We start from the raw sequence: 17047 nt of genomic DNA, 5'->3' as shown, positions 1-17047 counted from the left end.
CCTAAGACTACTCTTTTCACCTTTGCGCTTCCCCCGAGTCAACCACGCTCTTTGTTCGCGTTTGGCTTCCCCACGCCAGCAACTTCTTGCTTGATATTTGATCAAACTATATTTTTTGGTCTTTCAGGAATCGGGCTCCCTTTCTGCCCGGCCCTACGCCACCCGTCCAATCTCAATCCTCCCTCCTTGACCCTCAGCGCCGCCCGTGATAGTTTTTTCTTCATCCTCAACCACCATGCCGTCTGCGAAGGCGACTGGATCCGATGCCAACGGCTCAGGTGCGAGATCGCGCGACCACAAACAAGGCAACCAAAACACCAAGTGGTCGGCAGAGGAAGAGGCGGTAGTCCTGCGAATCATGAAATGCGCGCCAGGCGCGTTCTACGAGATTCTCGCAATCGATAAGAATGCCACTAGCGCTAAGATCAAGACAGCGTATAGAAAGCTAAGTCTGGTGACGCATCCTGACAAGAACGGACACCCAAACGCGGGGGAAGCATTCGGAAGTGAGTAACGATAAGACTTGGATACCCTTGGATTGCCTTCTAATACATCATGGCAGAGATTGCGCACGCATTCCAGGTCCTCTCGGACGAGACTAAGAAGGCTGCATACGATCGAACTGGAGTCGACCCCGACGCCAGAGGCAACCCGGGTATGTCGGCCAGTTCTGGGTTTAGCGGCGGCCGGCCAGGTGGTGCTGGTGCTCAGTTCGCGTCAGAAATGTCCCCAGAAGAACTGTTCGCCCGGTTCTTCAACGGTGGCTTTGGAGGAATGGGTGGTAGCCCGTTCGATGGCCCATTCGGTATGATCTGTCCCGCACCATATGGGATCGTTTCGTAACTAACCCGATGGTTCAGGTGGCCCTCAGTTTGTGTTTAATATGGGAGGAGGTGGTCCGGGCGTTCGTATGCATCAGTTCGGAGGAGGCGTCCCGCGCCGCAGGCCTCGTCCAGCCGCTGGCGCCCAGTCGGAGCCTCCACTCGATGGCTGGGGGTTTGTTCGCCAACTACTACCTCTTCTCATCCTTTTCGTCCTTCCCCTTCTCTCCTCCCTCTTCTCCGGCACCTCGGCCCCCGCCGGTCCGACATACCGATTCGGTAATCCTGAACCCCCGCACACCATGGGCCGCACAACGCCCAAACTTGACATCAGGTACTATGTGAATCCGGTCGACGTGGAGGACTTCAGTGCGCGGAAATTCCGGCAGCTTGACCAGCGCGTGGAATTGGACTACGTGACATTACTCCGGTACGAGTGTGAGTCAGAGGTCAACGCCCGTGACCGGAAGATCCAGGAAGCCCAGGGATGGTTCTTCCCAAATATCGAGAAGATGAAGGAAGCACGGGCCATGGAGTTGACGAACTGCCGGCGGTTAGACTCGCTCAAGGGGAAGTATTAAGGGGTAATTAGGGCTTCACGGCCTATCTCATTCTCATTCTGTTCTATTCTTTTTGAAGGTGTCGATATCACATGTGCGATGGGCGGCGTCTTTGGATTTTCATGAACTTTCCCTTGTACATTGACTCTGAAATGCATCTGGTCCCTGCGACTCGTTCAAGTACTTTGATATTGAGTCCCGAGGTCCGTCGAGGCCACTCTTTTTGCTTAGAGTGTACACTATATGATTCTACAGAATCTCGGCAATCAATGCATCTATTAAAAATGCAGAATATTACACATGTAAATGTGTTTTCATTTAATAAAATGCAGGTCAACCTGTTTTCAAGCAACATCGGTGTCTCAAGTCTGCTTAGTCAAGAGCATCATCCTGCGAGGGAATCTCGGCGACCACGGCCGAACCTCCAGCTCCGTCCCTCAGTTTCCCCTCCTTTTGCAACGGCTTTTGACCGGAGCTGGATATTATCATTCACGGATTCTTTCAACGGCGACTTTCGCCTCCCATCTGTGCTTGATCCTATCGCCCTGGCGGCTCCCGCACTTCCCGACTTTCACCTGGACACGGCGTTCCGCCGTACTTAAACCGCGTTCGACAAAAACAGCTGTATACACCTCGCGGTCTTAACTCCAAACTCTTCCCTGACATCAAGATGTCGGATTCACTCTCTGACGCGGACAAGGTCAGTCGGCCACTTCCCCCCACCAAAATGTCCTAGCGTTTTACTCCGCAGCTGCTGATGAGACGTCTTTCGTGTGCTTCAGATCCGCAACAAGCGTCTTGCCAAGCTCTCAAACCCGACGCCATCCTCAACGACCGATGGCGCTGCCGATTCATCTGCGAACGCCTCGAGCCCCTCCCCCGCCCGGTCGCCGTTGCCCGCGCAGAAGTCATCCGAGCCACAAAGCGGGCCGGCATCCACGACACAAACACCACAGCCCTCGGAAGGCAAGCGAATCAAGATTACTCCTGCGACTATTGCTTCAGAGAAGCCTCACTCTCCCGCACCCTCCCCCGGAACCCCTCCACCTGCAAAGCAGGAGAGCATCGAGTCTTTTGAAGACCGTACATTGGGCGCAGTGTTCAGGCTGGCCTTGAAACAGGGTGCGCAGCATGATATTAATGGGCAGCGGATATTCCTCCCTGGGCTGCAGAACGAGTTGCAAAGCGAGGGCAAAGAACTACTTATCCAAACGGCGATCTTGGACCAGGCGCTGCTGGAGGCTGCATCGACTACGGAGCAGCAGCGTCCACTGGACTATTTGCTGCCTTGCTGGAAACGCATCACCAAACTTCACAAGGGATTCCGGCGGGCACGAGACGATGACCCGAAGTTTCAGGTACTATGCGAGGCGCGACGTCTCTGCATGAGCTACTGCATTTTCGCCATTACGATGCCGGAGATGTTCGGGTACGTTGAAGCTAAAAGCTTACAAAATCTAATTTGTCCCCTGGAGTATTGACTTATTATCTCCCAGGTTGGACTCTCCCGAACGCTCTCCGTTGGCTTCGTATCTACTATTGGACCCGGAGGATGACAAGGGCATCGATTTTGAATTTATCAGCGAGGCCGTGAAGAGGTTTGATGAGGATGAGAGTGTCAAGCCTGCATTCATCTCAGCAGTAGAGGAGTTGAGCGCCGAACTATCCTCTAAAAACGCCAATGACGACTACAAATCATATTGCACGGTAGGTCAAAACTCGATCTCAGTTATCAAACGTGCGTACTTATTATATCGATAGGCATTGCGGAACCTCGTCCGCCATTCCGCCATTGCGGCCGCGATTACAGAATCTTCCATCTTCAATGCCTCGAGAGACCCGGCTCAGTTCGAAAAGGTCACTCTTTTGGGACCGTGGTTCCGTCTATCGCCCCTTCAATCCAACGTGACAATGTCATTCTTCTCCAGTCCAAAGACCAGAGACCAGGGGTACATTCTGACTGCCCAGCGATCTCTTCGCATGACGCAACAAATAATTAGCTCGGATCTTCTCGATATAATCAACCATATGATTCGTGCTTCGAAAGAGGCTCGGGATCAAGTTCTGGACTGGTTCGCGACGGCGATGAATATCAACCATAAGCGACGGGCCATGCAGGTTGACCCGACACAAGTCTCGTCTGATGGATTTATGTTTAATATCACCACGTGTCTGGATCAGCTTTGTGAACCGTTCATGGATGCAAGCTTCACCAAAATTGACCGAATTGATGCGGAGTATCTCCACCGGGATTCCCGAGTGGATATGCGTGATGAGACCAAGATCAACGCAGATCAACATGCTTCAGATGCTTTCTATTCCAAGAAGGCTGATGGCAATTCCAACTTCATCACGGAGATCTTTTTCTTGACTGTTGCCGCCCATCACTACGGCAGTGAATCATTAACATCCAAGTTAGATCAGCTTGAGAAAGACCTGCGACAGATCGAATCTACCATCACCAAGTTCGAGCTTGAGCGGCACAAGTGGGCCGCGAACCCCATGCAGCTGCGCGTGTACGAGCAGGCCCTCAAAAAGTACAAGGACAAGCTTGACCTGGGCCTTGCGTTGAAGTACAGTCTACAGGGTGTGCTCTTTGACGATCAGTGGCAGGCTCGCTCGATGCTTTTCATGCGGTATGTCACCGTCTGGTTGTTGAGACTCGTTTCGGGAGTAGACTTCCCAAAACAAAAAATATCTTTGCCTCTTCCCGAGGAGCAGCCCGAGGTGTTCAAGTGCTTGCCAGAGTACTTCCTAGAGGACATTGTGAGTAACTTCAAGTTCATCATGTGGTGCATGCCTCAAATCATCACCGCCACCCAGGGGGATGAGCTTGTGATGCTGTGCATTACATTCCTGGAGAGCTCAGAATACATTAAGAACCCGTACCTGAAGGCCGGGTTGGTTTCGATTCTATTCCGAGGAACTTGGCCTCGCCCCGGTGGCGCAAGCGGTGTCCTTGTAGACCTGCTCAATTCAATGCCGTTTGCCAACGAATATCTCCTGCATGCTGTCATGAAATTCTACATTGAAGCAGAACACACTGGCACGCACACTCAGTTTTTCGACAAGTTCAACATTCGCTATGAGATCTTCCAGATTATCAAGTGCATCTGGCCCAACACGCTGTACCGTGAAAAGCTGTCCATCCAGGCCAGTCAGAACTTGGACTTTTTTGTCCGCTTCGTCAACCTCCTTCTCAACGATGTGACGTATGTGCTCGACGAGTCCTTTGGCGCATTCAAGACCATAAACACCACCCAGGTTGAGCTTGCCCGGGAAGGTAACTCGATGGATCAGAATACTCGACAGCAGCGTGAAGAGCACTTGGCATCTGCCCAGAGAAGTGCCAAATCCTACATGCAGTTGACCAACGAGACGGTTGCCATGCTCAAGCTTTTCACAGAGGCGCTGGCAGATTCATTCACCATGCCGGAGATTGTCCAGCGTCTGGCAGACATGCTGGATTACAACCTCGATGCCATGGTGGGTCCGAAAAGCTCCACCTTGCGTGTCGATAACCTGCAGGAATACGGATTCAACCCGCGAGCTCTTCTTAGTGAGATCACCGACGTGTACCTGAACCTGATGGACAAGCCAAACTTCATCACGGCGGTTGCTCGTGACGGACGCTCTTACAAGCCCGCAAACTTTGAGAAGGCTGCAGAGATCCTGCGCAAGTGGTCGCTGAAATCACCGGAAGAAATGCGCCGCTGGAAACAGCTTCAGAAGAAGGTTCTAGAGGCTAAAGCGCTCGATGAACAAGCCGAGGAGGATTTGGGCGAGATTCCTGACGATTTCCTTGGTACTTTCACCCCGATGGCCCTCATCCTTGCAGCCGTTGCTAACTGTTTGAGCAGATCCTCTTATGTACACCCTCATGGAAGACCCTGTCATCTTGCCGAACTCCAAGATGTCCATCGATCGTGCCACCATTCGCTCGCACCTGCTCAGTGATCCCCACGATCCCTTCAACCGTGTCCCATTGAAGATGGAGGACGTGATACCCGGTAAGGCCCTGGCTTGTGAAATTCTCCTCTCAATACATTACTAACTTCTGGCAGACACGGAGCTCAAAGCCAAGATCGACGCATTTGTCAGTGAAAAGACTGGCAAAAAGGTACCAGCACTGGAACAGATGGACACAACGGCTGGCTAAGATAGTTGCTGGATGTATATAGTTCTGAGATCCAATGCAAATCGATAGATGTAGCTTATCATGACCGCTTTCCTCTTTGGGCAAATGCAACCCCCCGCTCTGTTTACCCTGCTTTGGTCTTTTACCCCTTCATCCCCAGCTTCCCTTTGCACCCCCCTTCCTTCACATATCTCTTCGTTGCGTCTATTCGCCTCCCATACCACCATGGGGGCTTCCCTCTCCACCATTTGGGCCTCGCTGCCTTCTGCGACTGAATTCTTCCCCCCAAGTCCAGCAGCCTATACAAGCCTCCTCACCACCTTCCAATACTTCCCTATCGTAAGTGACACAAATTCAAAACTCTGCAAACACAAGTTTGACAAGAGACCAAGTGCACGATTTTGCAATGGGTGCTGTCCTGGTACCCAGCCGGCAAAACCAGCCTACAGAGCTCCTTCTTCAACATCCCAGGCCGCATCGCCTGGTCCGTAATGGAGACTGTCGGCCCCATCAACCTAATCTATAATCTCTCGCTGGGCTCACCGTCGTTCTCAGAGCTTCCAGCAGCGAACCAGCTGGTCGCAGCTCTTTACTGCATCCACTATTTCCACCGCGGGATCATCTCTCCCTTCTACTCGGCCCCGAGCATGTCCCCTATCCATGCATTCATCATGGTCAGCGCTATGGCTTTTAACTGGTTAAATTCTTCCTGCATTGCGGGTTGGGTACGTGGATACGCTATCCCCATGCCCGGATTCAAGACAGATGGCACCGGTGCACTGGCTTCATTATCTTCATCATCTCCATCCTCGTCATTGCCGCAGATTCTGCCTCTTATCGGTGTTGCACTCTTCATCATCGGCATGGCAGGCAATATCTACTCGGAGACAACGCTCTTCCGCCTCAGAAGAGAAGAAGCCACGAAGCGAGCCGCGAAGAAAACCGACTCCCAGACTCCCGCGGGTGATGCCATGTACCACAAGGTCTACGTCATCCCGCCTGTCAAGGGCGTCTTCCGGTCCATCTTGTACCCGCATTATGTATTCGAGTGGATTGAGTGGGCCGGTTTTGCTCTGGCTGGTACAGCGGTGTTTCCTCTCTCTGCTTTTGCGAAAACAAATGTCGCTAGTGCCGGTACGGGCATCGGGGTTGCGCCTCGCATGTATCCTGCCCCGTGGGTCATCCCTGCTGCCTGGGCGGCTGATAAGTACGGTCTGCCATTGCCGTTGCCTGCTGTGTTATTTTTGACGAATGCCGTTACAAACATGTTGCCCCATGCTCGCTGGGGGCGCAAATGGTATGTTGAGAAATTTGGGGAGAAGGGCGTTGCGGGGCGAGGTGCCGTGGTGCCGTGGTGCTCGTGGATGTGAGCCCGATTCTCTTGCTCGAAGAGGGATTTGACCGTTAAATTCGGACGAAGACTGGGCTCAATGATATCGTGATACCCTTACGTTCTTATAAGGTACATGTGTATCCGTAACTAGTTAAGGGTGATTAATTCCTGTTCCGAGGCCCGTTTTGTCCCGTACCCCGTCCGTTTTTCATCCACGCGGCCATCGTATGGTCCAAGGACACTGTCATCACAGTTCTAAAGGCATACAATACAATCTACTCGGTTACCAAAACAAAGGGGGCATAGAATAGTAGTAATAATTCACAGCTGATTCTATACAGTCTCGTCTCCAAGTCCGATGCCTTGCAAATGCAGAAGCAAAGGAGGGAGAGCAAAAATTGTTGAAATAGTCGGCACCTGAATTGGCGGCACCCATGTTGAAATCGTCAGTCATGTTGAAACTCCGTTAACCCGCTTTTACCCCAGGGTGGTGCCTTAATCCACAAAACCCGTTGAAACCCGTATGTTGAACTTTTGGTATCATCTTCGTAACTCATCAAAAAAAGAACTCCCCGTGCTGGAGGCGGCAGGTTGATTGCCGCCTCACCCAATTAACACATTAATAGGGATAAGAAATGGTGGGTTGAGAAATAATTTAAGCGTACTTCTCGCGGAAGTGCTTGGCCGCGGAGACCATCTATTTACTGTCGTTAGTGAAGGCTTTATGATTTTAATGGAAATATCACTCACGTTGGCAAGGGCCGCCTTGGTTTCAGGCCACTTCCGGGTCTTCAGACCGCAGTCGGGGTTGATCCACAACTGTTCGGGCTTGAGGTGAGCAAGCATCTGCTCGATGCGCTCCTTGATCTCCTGCTCGCTAGGGATACGAGGAGAGTGGATGTCGTAGACACCAGGACCGATGTGGCGGGGGTACTCCTTATCATCGAAGACCTTCAGGAGCTTGGCATCCGACTTGCTGTTCTCGATGGACAGAACATCAGCATCAAGCGCCGCAATGGCGTCGAAGAAGTCCTGGAACTCGGAGTAGCAGAAGTGAGAGTGGATCTGAGTGCCATCCTCGACGCCAGCGGTGGACAGGCGGAAGGACTCGACGGCCCACTTGAGGTAGGCGTCACGCTCGCTACCGGTGCGAAGAGGAAGACCCTCACGCAGAGCAGGCTCATCGACCTGGATCACGGAGACACCGGCCTTCTCAAGATCAACAACCTCATCGCGCAGGGCAAGGGCCAGCTGCTGAGCCTGCTGGCTCTGGTGAATGTCATCACGGGGGAAAGACCACCGCAGGCAGGTGATAGGACCAGTGAGCATACCCTTCATGGGCTTGCTGCTGATGGAAACAGCGTACTTGGACTCCTTGACGGTCATCGGGGCGGGGCGGCTAATATCACCGTAGATGATGGGAGGACGAACGCAGCGCGAGCCGTAAGACTGCACCCAGGCCTTCTCGGTGAAGGTGTAACCAGTCAGGCGCTCACCGAAGTACTGGACCATGTCGTTACGCTCGGGCTCACCGTGGACGAGAACATCAAGGCCGAGCTCCTCCTGGATCTTGACAACCTCGTTAATCTCATCCTTGATGAACTGCTCGTACTGCTCAGCAGTGATCTCGCCCTTGGTGAACTGGTTACGAGTCTTTCTGATCTTGTCGGTCTGGGGGAAAGAGCCAATGGTGGTGGTGGGGAACTTGGGGAGCTTGATGGACTCGGTCTGCTTAGCAATGCGGGTGGTGAAAGGAGACTGGCGGTTGTGCATCTGAGGGGTGACAGCAGCCTGGCGGGCCTTGACAGCAGGGTCATTGGTGCGCTTGGAGGTAGCACGGGACTGGACCGACTTGGCGTTGGCCTCGAGCTGGGCAGCAACGGCAGCGGGGCCCTCGGTGACGGCCTTGGCAATGACAACGACCTCAGAGACCTTCTCGACAGCGAAGCTGAACCAGTCAGCGACCTCGGGGTCGAGCTTCTTCTCGGAAGCCAGAGTGTGGGGAACGTGGAGAAGGGAGCTGGAGGTGGCGACAATGACACGGTCCTTGCCGAGCTTCTGGATGGCGGCCTCAACCTTCTCGATGGCAGTCTTGTAGTTGGTCTTCCAGATGTTACGGCCGTCGACGACACCAGCAGAGAGAACCTGGTTGGGGCCCAGGGCAGCAACAACGGCGTCGAGCTGCTCGGGGTTGCGGACCAGATCGACGTGGATAGAGTGGACCTTGTGGAGGGCGGGGAGGACATCAATGTTGTGGACGATGTCACCGAAGTAGGTGGCCAGGGTCAGGCGGGGGGCCTGGGCGCCAAGGCTGCCCAGCTTCTCGTAGGCAGGCTTGAAAGCGGCCTTCACCTTGGAAGCAAGGTCGAAGACGAGGACGGGCTCATCGATCTGGACATCCTCAGCACCCGCAGCCTTCAGCTGGGCGAGGAGGTCGACGTAGAGGGGCAGGAGATCGTTCAGCTTGTCGATGGGGTCGACAGTCTGGTCACGATCGGCCTTACCGAGAGCCAGGAAGGAAACGGGACCCAGGAGAACGGGGCGGGTGATAATGCCGGCCTCCTTGGCCTCGTTGAAATCAGCGACGGGCTTGGGGTTGGCAGACAGCTTGAAGACCTGGTTGTTCTGCAGGGCCGGCTTAACGTAGTGGTAGTTAGAGTCGAACCTATAGGATAGATTAGTAAGAGAGTCAACTTGTCAATGTAGATAATCGGAACGTACCACTTGACCATCTCAAGGGCGGGAACATCGATACCCTCCTTCTGGAGACCACGGCCCATGGCGAAGTACTCATCGAGAGGGTCGAGGTTGTACTTGCTGTAGCGCTCGGGGACGACACCGAAGAGCTGAATGTGGTCCAGAACCTGATCGTAGTTGGCAAAGTCGTTGCTGGGGATCTGAGTCACACCGGCATCCTTCTGGATCTTCCAGTGCTCCAGACGAAGACGCTTGCCCTCGGCGAGGAGCTCCTCACGAGAGATCTTGCCACCCCAGTAAGCTTCCGTGGCCTTCTTCAGGTCACGGAGCTTACCCATACGGGGGAAACCCAGAACGGAGCTTTGACGGGTCAGTAAAGTGTCAAACAGGGAGTGAGGTAGAGAGACATACGATTGAACCATTCTGATGGATGTGTGTGTGAAAGGGGGAAAAGGGGGAATTCGGGGTCTTAGAGATAACGGGAAAGACCTCGATGCTTGTGAAGAGAAAAAGAAGAAGAGAGAGGAAGAAGAGAAAAAGGGAGAAGAAAAATGGAGGGGAAGGTCCTGTGGGCCTAACCCCAACGGGATGGAGGGGCACTCCTGTCTCCGTGTATCGTACCGTCACGCTCGGCGCTAGCGCAGCCGGCGCAGACACATTGGTCCCGGTATTATCTGGTCACATAATTGTAACATTACCCACTAGGGGTCTCCGTGATCGGCGGGGATCACGCCATTTTGACACGGGGCGATAATACTCTGTTTTTTTTTAATATAATTTCAATGGTAGCGAAGCCATGATGGTTTCAATGGTTTCGGTAAGGACGTGACTTAGGGCAATTCTATCTTTGCTGCTGGGACCATCCAACTTCTGCTCTGTTTCATGCAATGGGACACCCAAGGGGGAAGGCTGTGCTGCAGACGCGGGGTTAACCGGCTCCCACTCTCGGAATCCAAGAACGCTAGCTAAGCACCGGAACACCAATTGGACACCGGATATGATACACGTAGCAGTTCATACACGTGTTTCTCTGTAATGGCGAGAAATTACGGGGCCCGTCAGCACCAAAAGGGGAAAACTGTGTCGCGGAGTAATGTAGACGTCGATGAGACCGGGGCCGGTTGACAGCCACATTCGGCTTCGCGTCATCTCAAGTCATCTAATCTATGCATACGATTAGGTCAGTAGATCAGTCCCGGGGGTGCTTGTTAAGGGGCCGGTCATTTACTCCGTGTCTGGCCGGGGGCCAGAAGGGAAAGGATTGTGTAATTAGGGCTTGGTGTATGAAAGTCTTGCCATGGACCAGCTTCTCACACCTAGTAGTGCTAGAGCAGTGCTCAATGGCAATTCCATGTCTATGATCTATCCGGTCATGCTCGTGAATTTGTAATTCCAGTTGAAATAAGCTTATTCGAGATCAACCCTTCGCTTGGCCTCGTTCTCAACCGGTGCTAACTGTCTCAATTGGCCCAAATGGGTTTCGAACGGGTTCAGAGTCGCTTGATAAACCAAAACGTCTCACTCATGAACCGCAGACAACATGCAGGGTTGGTTTGGAAGGTTGTAGATGAGGAAGGAGCGCAGCCGGGCACCTTCTGCCAGCACCGGGATGGGAAATCTCGCACACCCTGAGATAGGATTCGTCCCTCTCCCCTCTATCTCATTTCTCACCTCATGCAATATGGCACTCTTCGCGTGCCCTTGGTTGAGACGAGTACGGCCAGTGTCACCGTCTGATGTTGCTCGGTCCTATCAAAATACCTACTCGGGGAGTGCGACGCAGCAGGGCCAGCCACAAGGTATGCCCTACAGTTGACCTGATCTCTTTCTGTCGGTCAATCATCACGAAGAATAAATACTCACTGTTGAGATCAGAACCGCCCTCCACGTTTGAGAATATTCCACCTCTGAGCCAGAAACAGTCTGAGAGCTTTTCTCACATGCTTCGACGTCGCTTCTCTCGAGAATCCAAAAGCTTAAATGACCAACGCGACTTTGGAAAACTTGCCCTTGCTTTCTCGCTCAAGTCAGGGTCTACAAAAAAGCTCGGGACAGAACTCACGGTGCTGGAAGATATTGGGAGCAGTCTAATGAGCGAAAGAGGGTACGACAGCGATGCACGAAACATCTCGACGCCAACCCGTGCCAATCACATGGGAGGTTCACCTGTCGCTCGAGGCTTCCGCAGAATGGAGCTGAGTGATCTCGTTGAGAGAAGCCAGGAGCGTGATGAATCTGAGCGCTGGGCAACGGACCAGTCGCAAAACAACCTCGATTCTCACGATTCACCCTTCGGGATGCATTACATATCGACTCCCAAAAGCAGCCTGAGAGGTATCTCCCGCCCGACCCGTGAAATGGATAGTCAATGTCCAGGACTTGGGGAACATAGCGGGCAGATGGGGCTTGCAAGACCCTTCCCGAGTTTGACTGCTTCAAGCCAAGAGTCTGGCCTGCCACTTTCAAGATATTCTCCAATTCTTGGTGGACCTGAAGGTGCTGACGATATGAACCTCATGACCCATTGGGATCAATACTTGAAGAGAGGTCAAAAGAACGGCATGGTAACTTCAGGTTCGGTGCCAGACTTGTCGACAGGCGTCTTGGTCTCCAAAAAGAGACAAATAACTACTTCTGGCTTGTCTTTAGCAGATCCCCGAACACTTCATCTGGGTGACTTCGGAATATCTCACCGACTCGCCTCTCAGACCATGTCTTCAGGGTCCATGTCGAGTCCTGATCTTGTCCGCAACAACCGCAATGGCCCATTTATGTCTTCACAGGAGAACCTTCAACCTCGCCAGAGGTCACCGCAGGGCCAGATGAGGCGCCTGCGCGATCCATCATCGCTCTACTCTCACCAAAGTAGCCATCCCAGCTCGACAAATGCAGCCTCGCGGGTCCATTCTCCTGGATCACCCACTGAAAAGCCCATGTACACCAGCCAGGGAATCAAAGAGCAAGCGCAAGGTGAGGGTCCTGCGGAGAATAATGGTTTTGTTTATGAAAGCAGGTTCCGCGAGTATTGCGATACTGTCAACTCACCATCAAGTTACCAGGGTCAGCCCTGTGGCCCAAATGACCGAGGTTCCCCGCGCAGAGTCAGTGCAGGCTGGATGTCAGGAGGCCGGCGACTTGGCTATGGCTATAGTCCAGTGCCGGGTGCGGAAGATACCCAATACCAGCAAGAAGATGACTGCGTACATGCAAACCAAGGGCCGTATCCTGTCATCGCCGATGCGAATACGAAGAATGAGTGTGGTGGTCAATCCCAAGGGTGTCGAAGGGATCCCCAGGAAACTGTGGAGACAAATTTTCAAGAACCTAACCCTATCCCACCTCCTATGAATCCAAAGCGTCATGAAAATGGACCGGCCACTGTTCCCAGAGCGACAACATCTCATCGATCAACCATGAACTTTCCAGTGCCTCCTTACTCGCGGGCTTTCATGGGAAGTCGAACTAACCGATCCAGTCGAGACTACGAAACAGGTGCAGTTTGGGTTGATGAAATCAACATCCCGGATCTTCGTGCACCAGAGGTACCTCCAACGACTCAAATCAAGCACTGCGAAGTTCCACCGAGCTCCCATTACAGCACTCACCCTAATCATGCTTCTGCTAGCCGGTGGTCCCGACTCGGTCAATCCATGAACGTGCAACCACGGGCTCGAAAGAATGGAGAGGGTCTCGATGGTCACGGAACAGGAAGCAACTGTAATTCACGCTCAGCAATTGGACAGTCTGCCGGTAATCTGGAGGGTCCTGCAAAGGCTCCAAGCGAGCACCATGCAAGGGAACACCTTGAATCAAATCCTCTGGGCACAAGACATCTCGGCGACGGTGAAGATCAAGCTGGCCAGGCACACCCAACCAATTCACGTAGTTCCAGATGGTTGCTGAGACTTTCCAAGCGCCGAGCGAGCCGCCGTCTCTCAAATATACACCACCAAGAATCATCCCAAGAATCGTCCCAGGCATCCTCGGCTCCTTTCCACGAGTGTGATTCAAGCAGTGCCAGGCGGACCAGTTCTACAAAGAGCAGCGGCGCAGAAGATCCAGCGAGCGCGTACCAAGATTGTCTTCACATGCCTGGTTCCTTTGATGGCAGTCGCTGGGCAAACCGGAGCAGTCGAGTGCTGTGGGATATGGTAACGACTGAAGACGATCACTGACTCCAATGGGTCTGCTGATGGAACGAGTTTATGCGCCTATATCGAAGCCTCGACGACGTTATTATACACAAACAGGGATGTTATTATTGTTAACTGGCAGGGAACCGGCGGACTGTAATCGGATTATGGATGTAAATCCAAGCAGGACAAGTTCATTAATCGTGCAGAGGTATCAAGCTCAAAGCGAAAGTGTATCGTACAGTCCAAGTAGATTTCACCTCCCCATAGGTTATAAAGACGGTCAATCTACCGTCGCTGTCGCTTATTACTTTTATCACTGACGACGCTTAGCACGCTTGCAGACCGTTTGTGAGCCCCATCCTCCTTTACGGGCGTTTCATTCTCGCCATCGTCAGCAGCGCCAGAGGCATCAGCAGCAGAGTCCAGCCCGCTGTTCCCGGCATCTTCGGCCTCGGTCTTGACCGGGTTATCACCCTTTGCTGGCGTTTCACCGGCAGCTTCCCTCGACTTGCGCTCTCGTTCGGCCTTGGCGGCTTCGAGGACGCGGATCTCGCTTTCGACCTTTTCGGCGACCTTGCGGGCGTCCAGAAGCATGTTGACGGATTGAATGAGTTTCTCGAATTCCTTGCATACGCGCTCGGTGGGCATGAACAAGCGCACAGGAATCTCAAGCTCGGCGAGCGCACCAGCCAGCTTGAGAGTTTGCACGTTGGATTTGGCCTGTGTGAGTTTCTGGGCGCGGTCGCTGCGGAATTGTACACCTGCTGTGACACGTTCGTGGTGCTGGACTCCGTATCGGGCTTCTTCTGCTGGTGTGAGGGTGCGGACCATCTGCTGCGGCAGTGAAATGGAGCCCTTTTTGTTGCCCGCGGCTGGGTTTGTGCTGGGTGTTTCGGCACGGCCGAGAGGACCAGCCTGTGTGGGCGTCTGGCCGACGGGACTGGCGACGGCACCGTCGGGGCCGAGAATGGAACGGCGCTTCTTGCTCTTGTCGGCTTGGAGGAGGGTCTGGAGGAGTTGCGACAAGCCCTGGCTGGACTGATACATGGCAGTGTTTCCCACGCTGATGGGGACTTCGAGACGGGAGTAGAGCTCGCGGCGCTCGGTGATGAAGTTCTGTTCGTTGCTTGTGATACGCTTGAGCTCTTCCAGCAGCATTGCCTCTTCGCGTACTTCGTCTGCGGTCCGGTCGAGTTGCAGTGCAGCCAGGTCCTTGCGCGCTTTCTCTCGTTCAGGATCGAACTTCTGCATCTTCTCGTGCATGTCGAACTCGGCCTCGGACATCTCGGCAGGTGGGTGCTCAATTGCCAGCATCGTGGCGGCAATCTTGTAATATCGCGCCTTCATATGCTCCATTGTGCGAACTTGCTTCGCCCGCACAATCGCATTGGCATCTGGCTCGGTATCCATGCGTGGCTGATAATCGTAACGGTCCGCAATTAACAACCAGCGGAGATCATATTCGGTAGCCAGGTCCATCAAATAATCTGTCTCCTCGCGCGACCAGTCATCACTTCTCAAAAGCCGGTTGTACTCGTCGTCGTTGTATCGCCGTGGTGTCCGCGCCTTGATGTTGTATTTGGCGAACGTGTATTCCTGCTCCAGCGGTTTTGGAGCGTCTTCCTTCCCTTCTTCGGTAACCCCGTCGACATCCATCTGAGCTCCTTCGGGCGCAAGCGGGCGTGTCGACTCGTGCTTCCTTTGCCAGTGGTTCAAGACTAGACCATCTGTCCGAGCACCGTTCGTGAAAGGAGTCATGCGCCTGTAAATTCAGAGTCAACTCCTGTCGCGATTTTCCAAACCGCATTCAACACATACCATGGTCGCACTCGTAGCTTGTTCATCCACTTGGGGCGTCCCTTGTATTTGTTCTCATTGATAGCGATTGGCGGTGCTCGTTCGCCCAGCAACGCGTAGAGTTCACGGGTGATGCCCTCTGCGATGAGACTGTCAGACGTGTTTTGAGGAAGCGATGACTGATACCACTAACCTGGTCGCTTCTCCACAACCTTCTGTTTCTTGTGAGGTCTGGGCTGGCCCTCAGCGGGCAAGTTCAACATGTCGCGCACATCGGCGGCGGCGGCCATGGCGATATCGGGAAACCCTGTTCAGGGACGATGCAGCGGATGAAAGTATGCGGCTCGTATCACGTTGAATATGCGAGGTAGATGTGCCAACCAGAATAGATGCCACCGATGAAGAGGGCAATGTCGAGACGATGAAAATCGGGCGCGGCGACTGGCAAGGGAGGACGCCCAAGGTGGCAGGCGGTGAGGGCCGCGATGTCGCCAGATGGTCAACACTCCGCGTGTTGACAGGAGTCGAGGTTCCTCCCAATTGCGCAGACTTCCCCAGCCATGGCTCTCTCAAAGTCCTCGCCGTCATGGCTCGTGGCCACTCTGGCCCTGTTCTCCTTCCTTTCTCTCCTTGTTCCTGCCAACGCTCTGTACTTCTATGTGGAGGGCCGGCAACCGAAGTGCTTCTTCGAGGACCTGCCGAAGGACACCTTGGTAGCGGGTATGGAATCTGCTCTGCGAGCTCAGTTGAGCTGAAATATCAATCAAACTAACCCATTCTTCGGTCCCTAGGCAAGTTCGAGACAGAAGTCATCAACCAGGGCTCAAACACCTATTCCGTCGACCCGAGCCTGAAGATGCTCATCACCGTTGATGAGACTTTCGACAACGACCACCGCGTCGTCTCTAAGCGCGAGAACAACGCCGGCCGCTTCACCTTCTCTGCCGCTGATGCCGGTCAGCACCGCATCTGTTTTACCGCTGAGACCGACGCCACCTCCGGTGGCTGGCTCTCCAGCTCCCAGGGTGCCGTTAAGGTGTCCCTGGATATTGCCATTGGCGAAACGAGCAAGATCGAGACTGAAGATAAGGACAAGATGAAGGATATCGTGCAGCGGGTTCGTGATTTGAACAGCCGGTTGCATGATATTCGTCGCGAGCAGGTGTACCAGCGTGTATGTTTTATCTGCCCCTGATGGTATTTCCATAGCGGGAGACTGTCCCATGGGCCAATTGTGGACTATGGACCAAATTTTAACTAATAATTGTATAGGAACGCGAGGCCGAATTCCGTGACCAGTCCGAGACCACCAACTCCCGTGTCGTGCGCTGGGCCCTGATCCAGGTGGCTGTTCTGTCTGCTGCCTGCGCCTGGCAGCTCTCGCACCTGCGGTCGTTCTTCATCAAGCAGAAGTTAACCTAAGATAGACGGTTGATGAGAATTTTTCGCGATCCGAAATGTGTTCAAGCCTTTTCTTCACCCTGCATCTGGTTGCCAACTATATGTACCACACACACACACACGCCCAGTCTACGCGTATATTGATCTTTGGTTACTACTTGGTG

At 53.5% G+C, this 17047-nt stretch overlaps 7 protein-coding genes across 7 annotated transcripts; 5 read left to right on the top strand and 2 right to left on the bottom strand.

Annotated features, from left to right (window-relative positions):
- Positions 1-235: 235 nt before the first annotated feature.
- Positions 236-1402, top strand: N7498_002369 (J domain-containing protein; the record flags this gene model as incomplete). Its single annotated transcript, XM_058449431.1, has 3 exons — positions 236-506; positions 563-805; positions 861-1402. The coding sequence occupies 3 exons, from the start codon at positions 236-238 to the stop codon at positions 1400-1402; spliced, it is 1056 nt and encodes a 351-aa protein (XP_058311775.1).
- A 649-nt stretch (positions 1403-2051) lies between these two features.
- N7498_002368 (ubiquitin-ubiquitin ligase UFD2) lies at positions 2052-5582 on the top strand (the record flags this gene model as incomplete). Its single annotated transcript, XM_058449430.1, has 6 exons — positions 2052-2081; positions 2164-2810; positions 2878-3088; positions 3143-5186; positions 5242-5391; positions 5446-5582. The coding sequence occupies 6 exons, from the start codon at positions 2052-2054 to the stop codon at positions 5538-5540; spliced, it is 3177 nt and encodes a 1058-aa protein (XP_058311774.1). The 3' UTR covers positions 5541-5582.
- A 162-nt stretch (positions 5583-5744) lies between these two features.
- Positions 5745-6889, top strand: N7498_002367 (3-oxo-5-alpha-steroid 4-dehydrogenase family protein; the record flags this gene model as incomplete). Its single annotated transcript, XM_058449429.1, has 2 exons — positions 5745-5858; positions 5912-6889. 2 exons carry the CDS (start codon positions 5745-5747, stop codon positions 6887-6889), a joined length of 1092 nt encoding a protein of 363 aa, XP_058311773.1.
- A 618-nt stretch (positions 6890-7507) lies between these two features.
- N7498_002366 (5-methyltetrahydropteroyltriglutamate--homocysteine S-methyltransferase) lies at positions 7508-9971 on the bottom strand (the record flags this gene model as incomplete). The annotated part of the gene is made up of 4 exons (XM_058449428.1): positions 7508-7549; positions 7603-9517; positions 9574-9909; positions 9961-9971. The coding sequence occupies 4 exons, from the start codon at positions 9969-9971 to the stop codon at positions 7508-7510; spliced, it is 2304 nt and encodes a 767-aa protein (XP_058311772.1).
- A 1518-nt stretch (positions 9972-11489) lies between these two features.
- Positions 11490-13724, top strand: N7498_002365 (uncharacterized protein; the record flags this gene model as incomplete). Its single annotated transcript, XM_058449427.1, has 1 exon — positions 11490-13724. The coding sequence occupies one exon, from the start codon at positions 11490-11492 to the stop codon at positions 13722-13724; it is 2235 nt and encodes a 744-aa protein (XP_058311771.1).
- A 246-nt stretch (positions 13725-13970) lies between these two features.
- On the bottom strand, positions 13971-15772 carry N7498_002364 (SANT/Myb-like DNA-binding domain-containing protein; the record flags this gene model as incomplete). Its single annotated transcript, XM_058449426.1, has 3 exons — positions 13971-15447; positions 15504-15621; positions 15676-15772. 3 exons carry the CDS (start codon positions 15770-15772, stop codon positions 13971-13973), a joined length of 1692 nt encoding a protein of 563 aa, XP_058311770.1.
- Positions 15773-16042: 270 nt separating this feature from the next.
- On the top strand, positions 16043-16904 carry N7498_002363 (p24 family protein; the record flags this gene model as incomplete). The annotated part of the gene is made up of 3 exons (XM_058449425.1): positions 16043-16202; positions 16274-16656; positions 16755-16904. 3 exons carry the CDS (start codon positions 16043-16045, stop codon positions 16902-16904), a joined length of 693 nt encoding a protein of 230 aa, XP_058311769.1.
- Positions 16905-17047: the final 143 nt, after the last annotated feature.

This window comes from Penicillium cinerascens (genome assembly GCF_028974065.1).
Source record: "Penicillium cinerascens strain IBT 15544 chromosome Unknown contig_1_segment0_segment0, whole genome shotgun sequence".
NCBI lineage: Eukaryota > Fungi > Ascomycota > Eurotiomycetes > Eurotiales > Aspergillaceae > Penicillium > Penicillium cinerascens.
The sequence above is the reverse complement of the archived record's forward strand: the minus strand, read 5'-3'. Positions and strand labels throughout refer to the sequence as shown.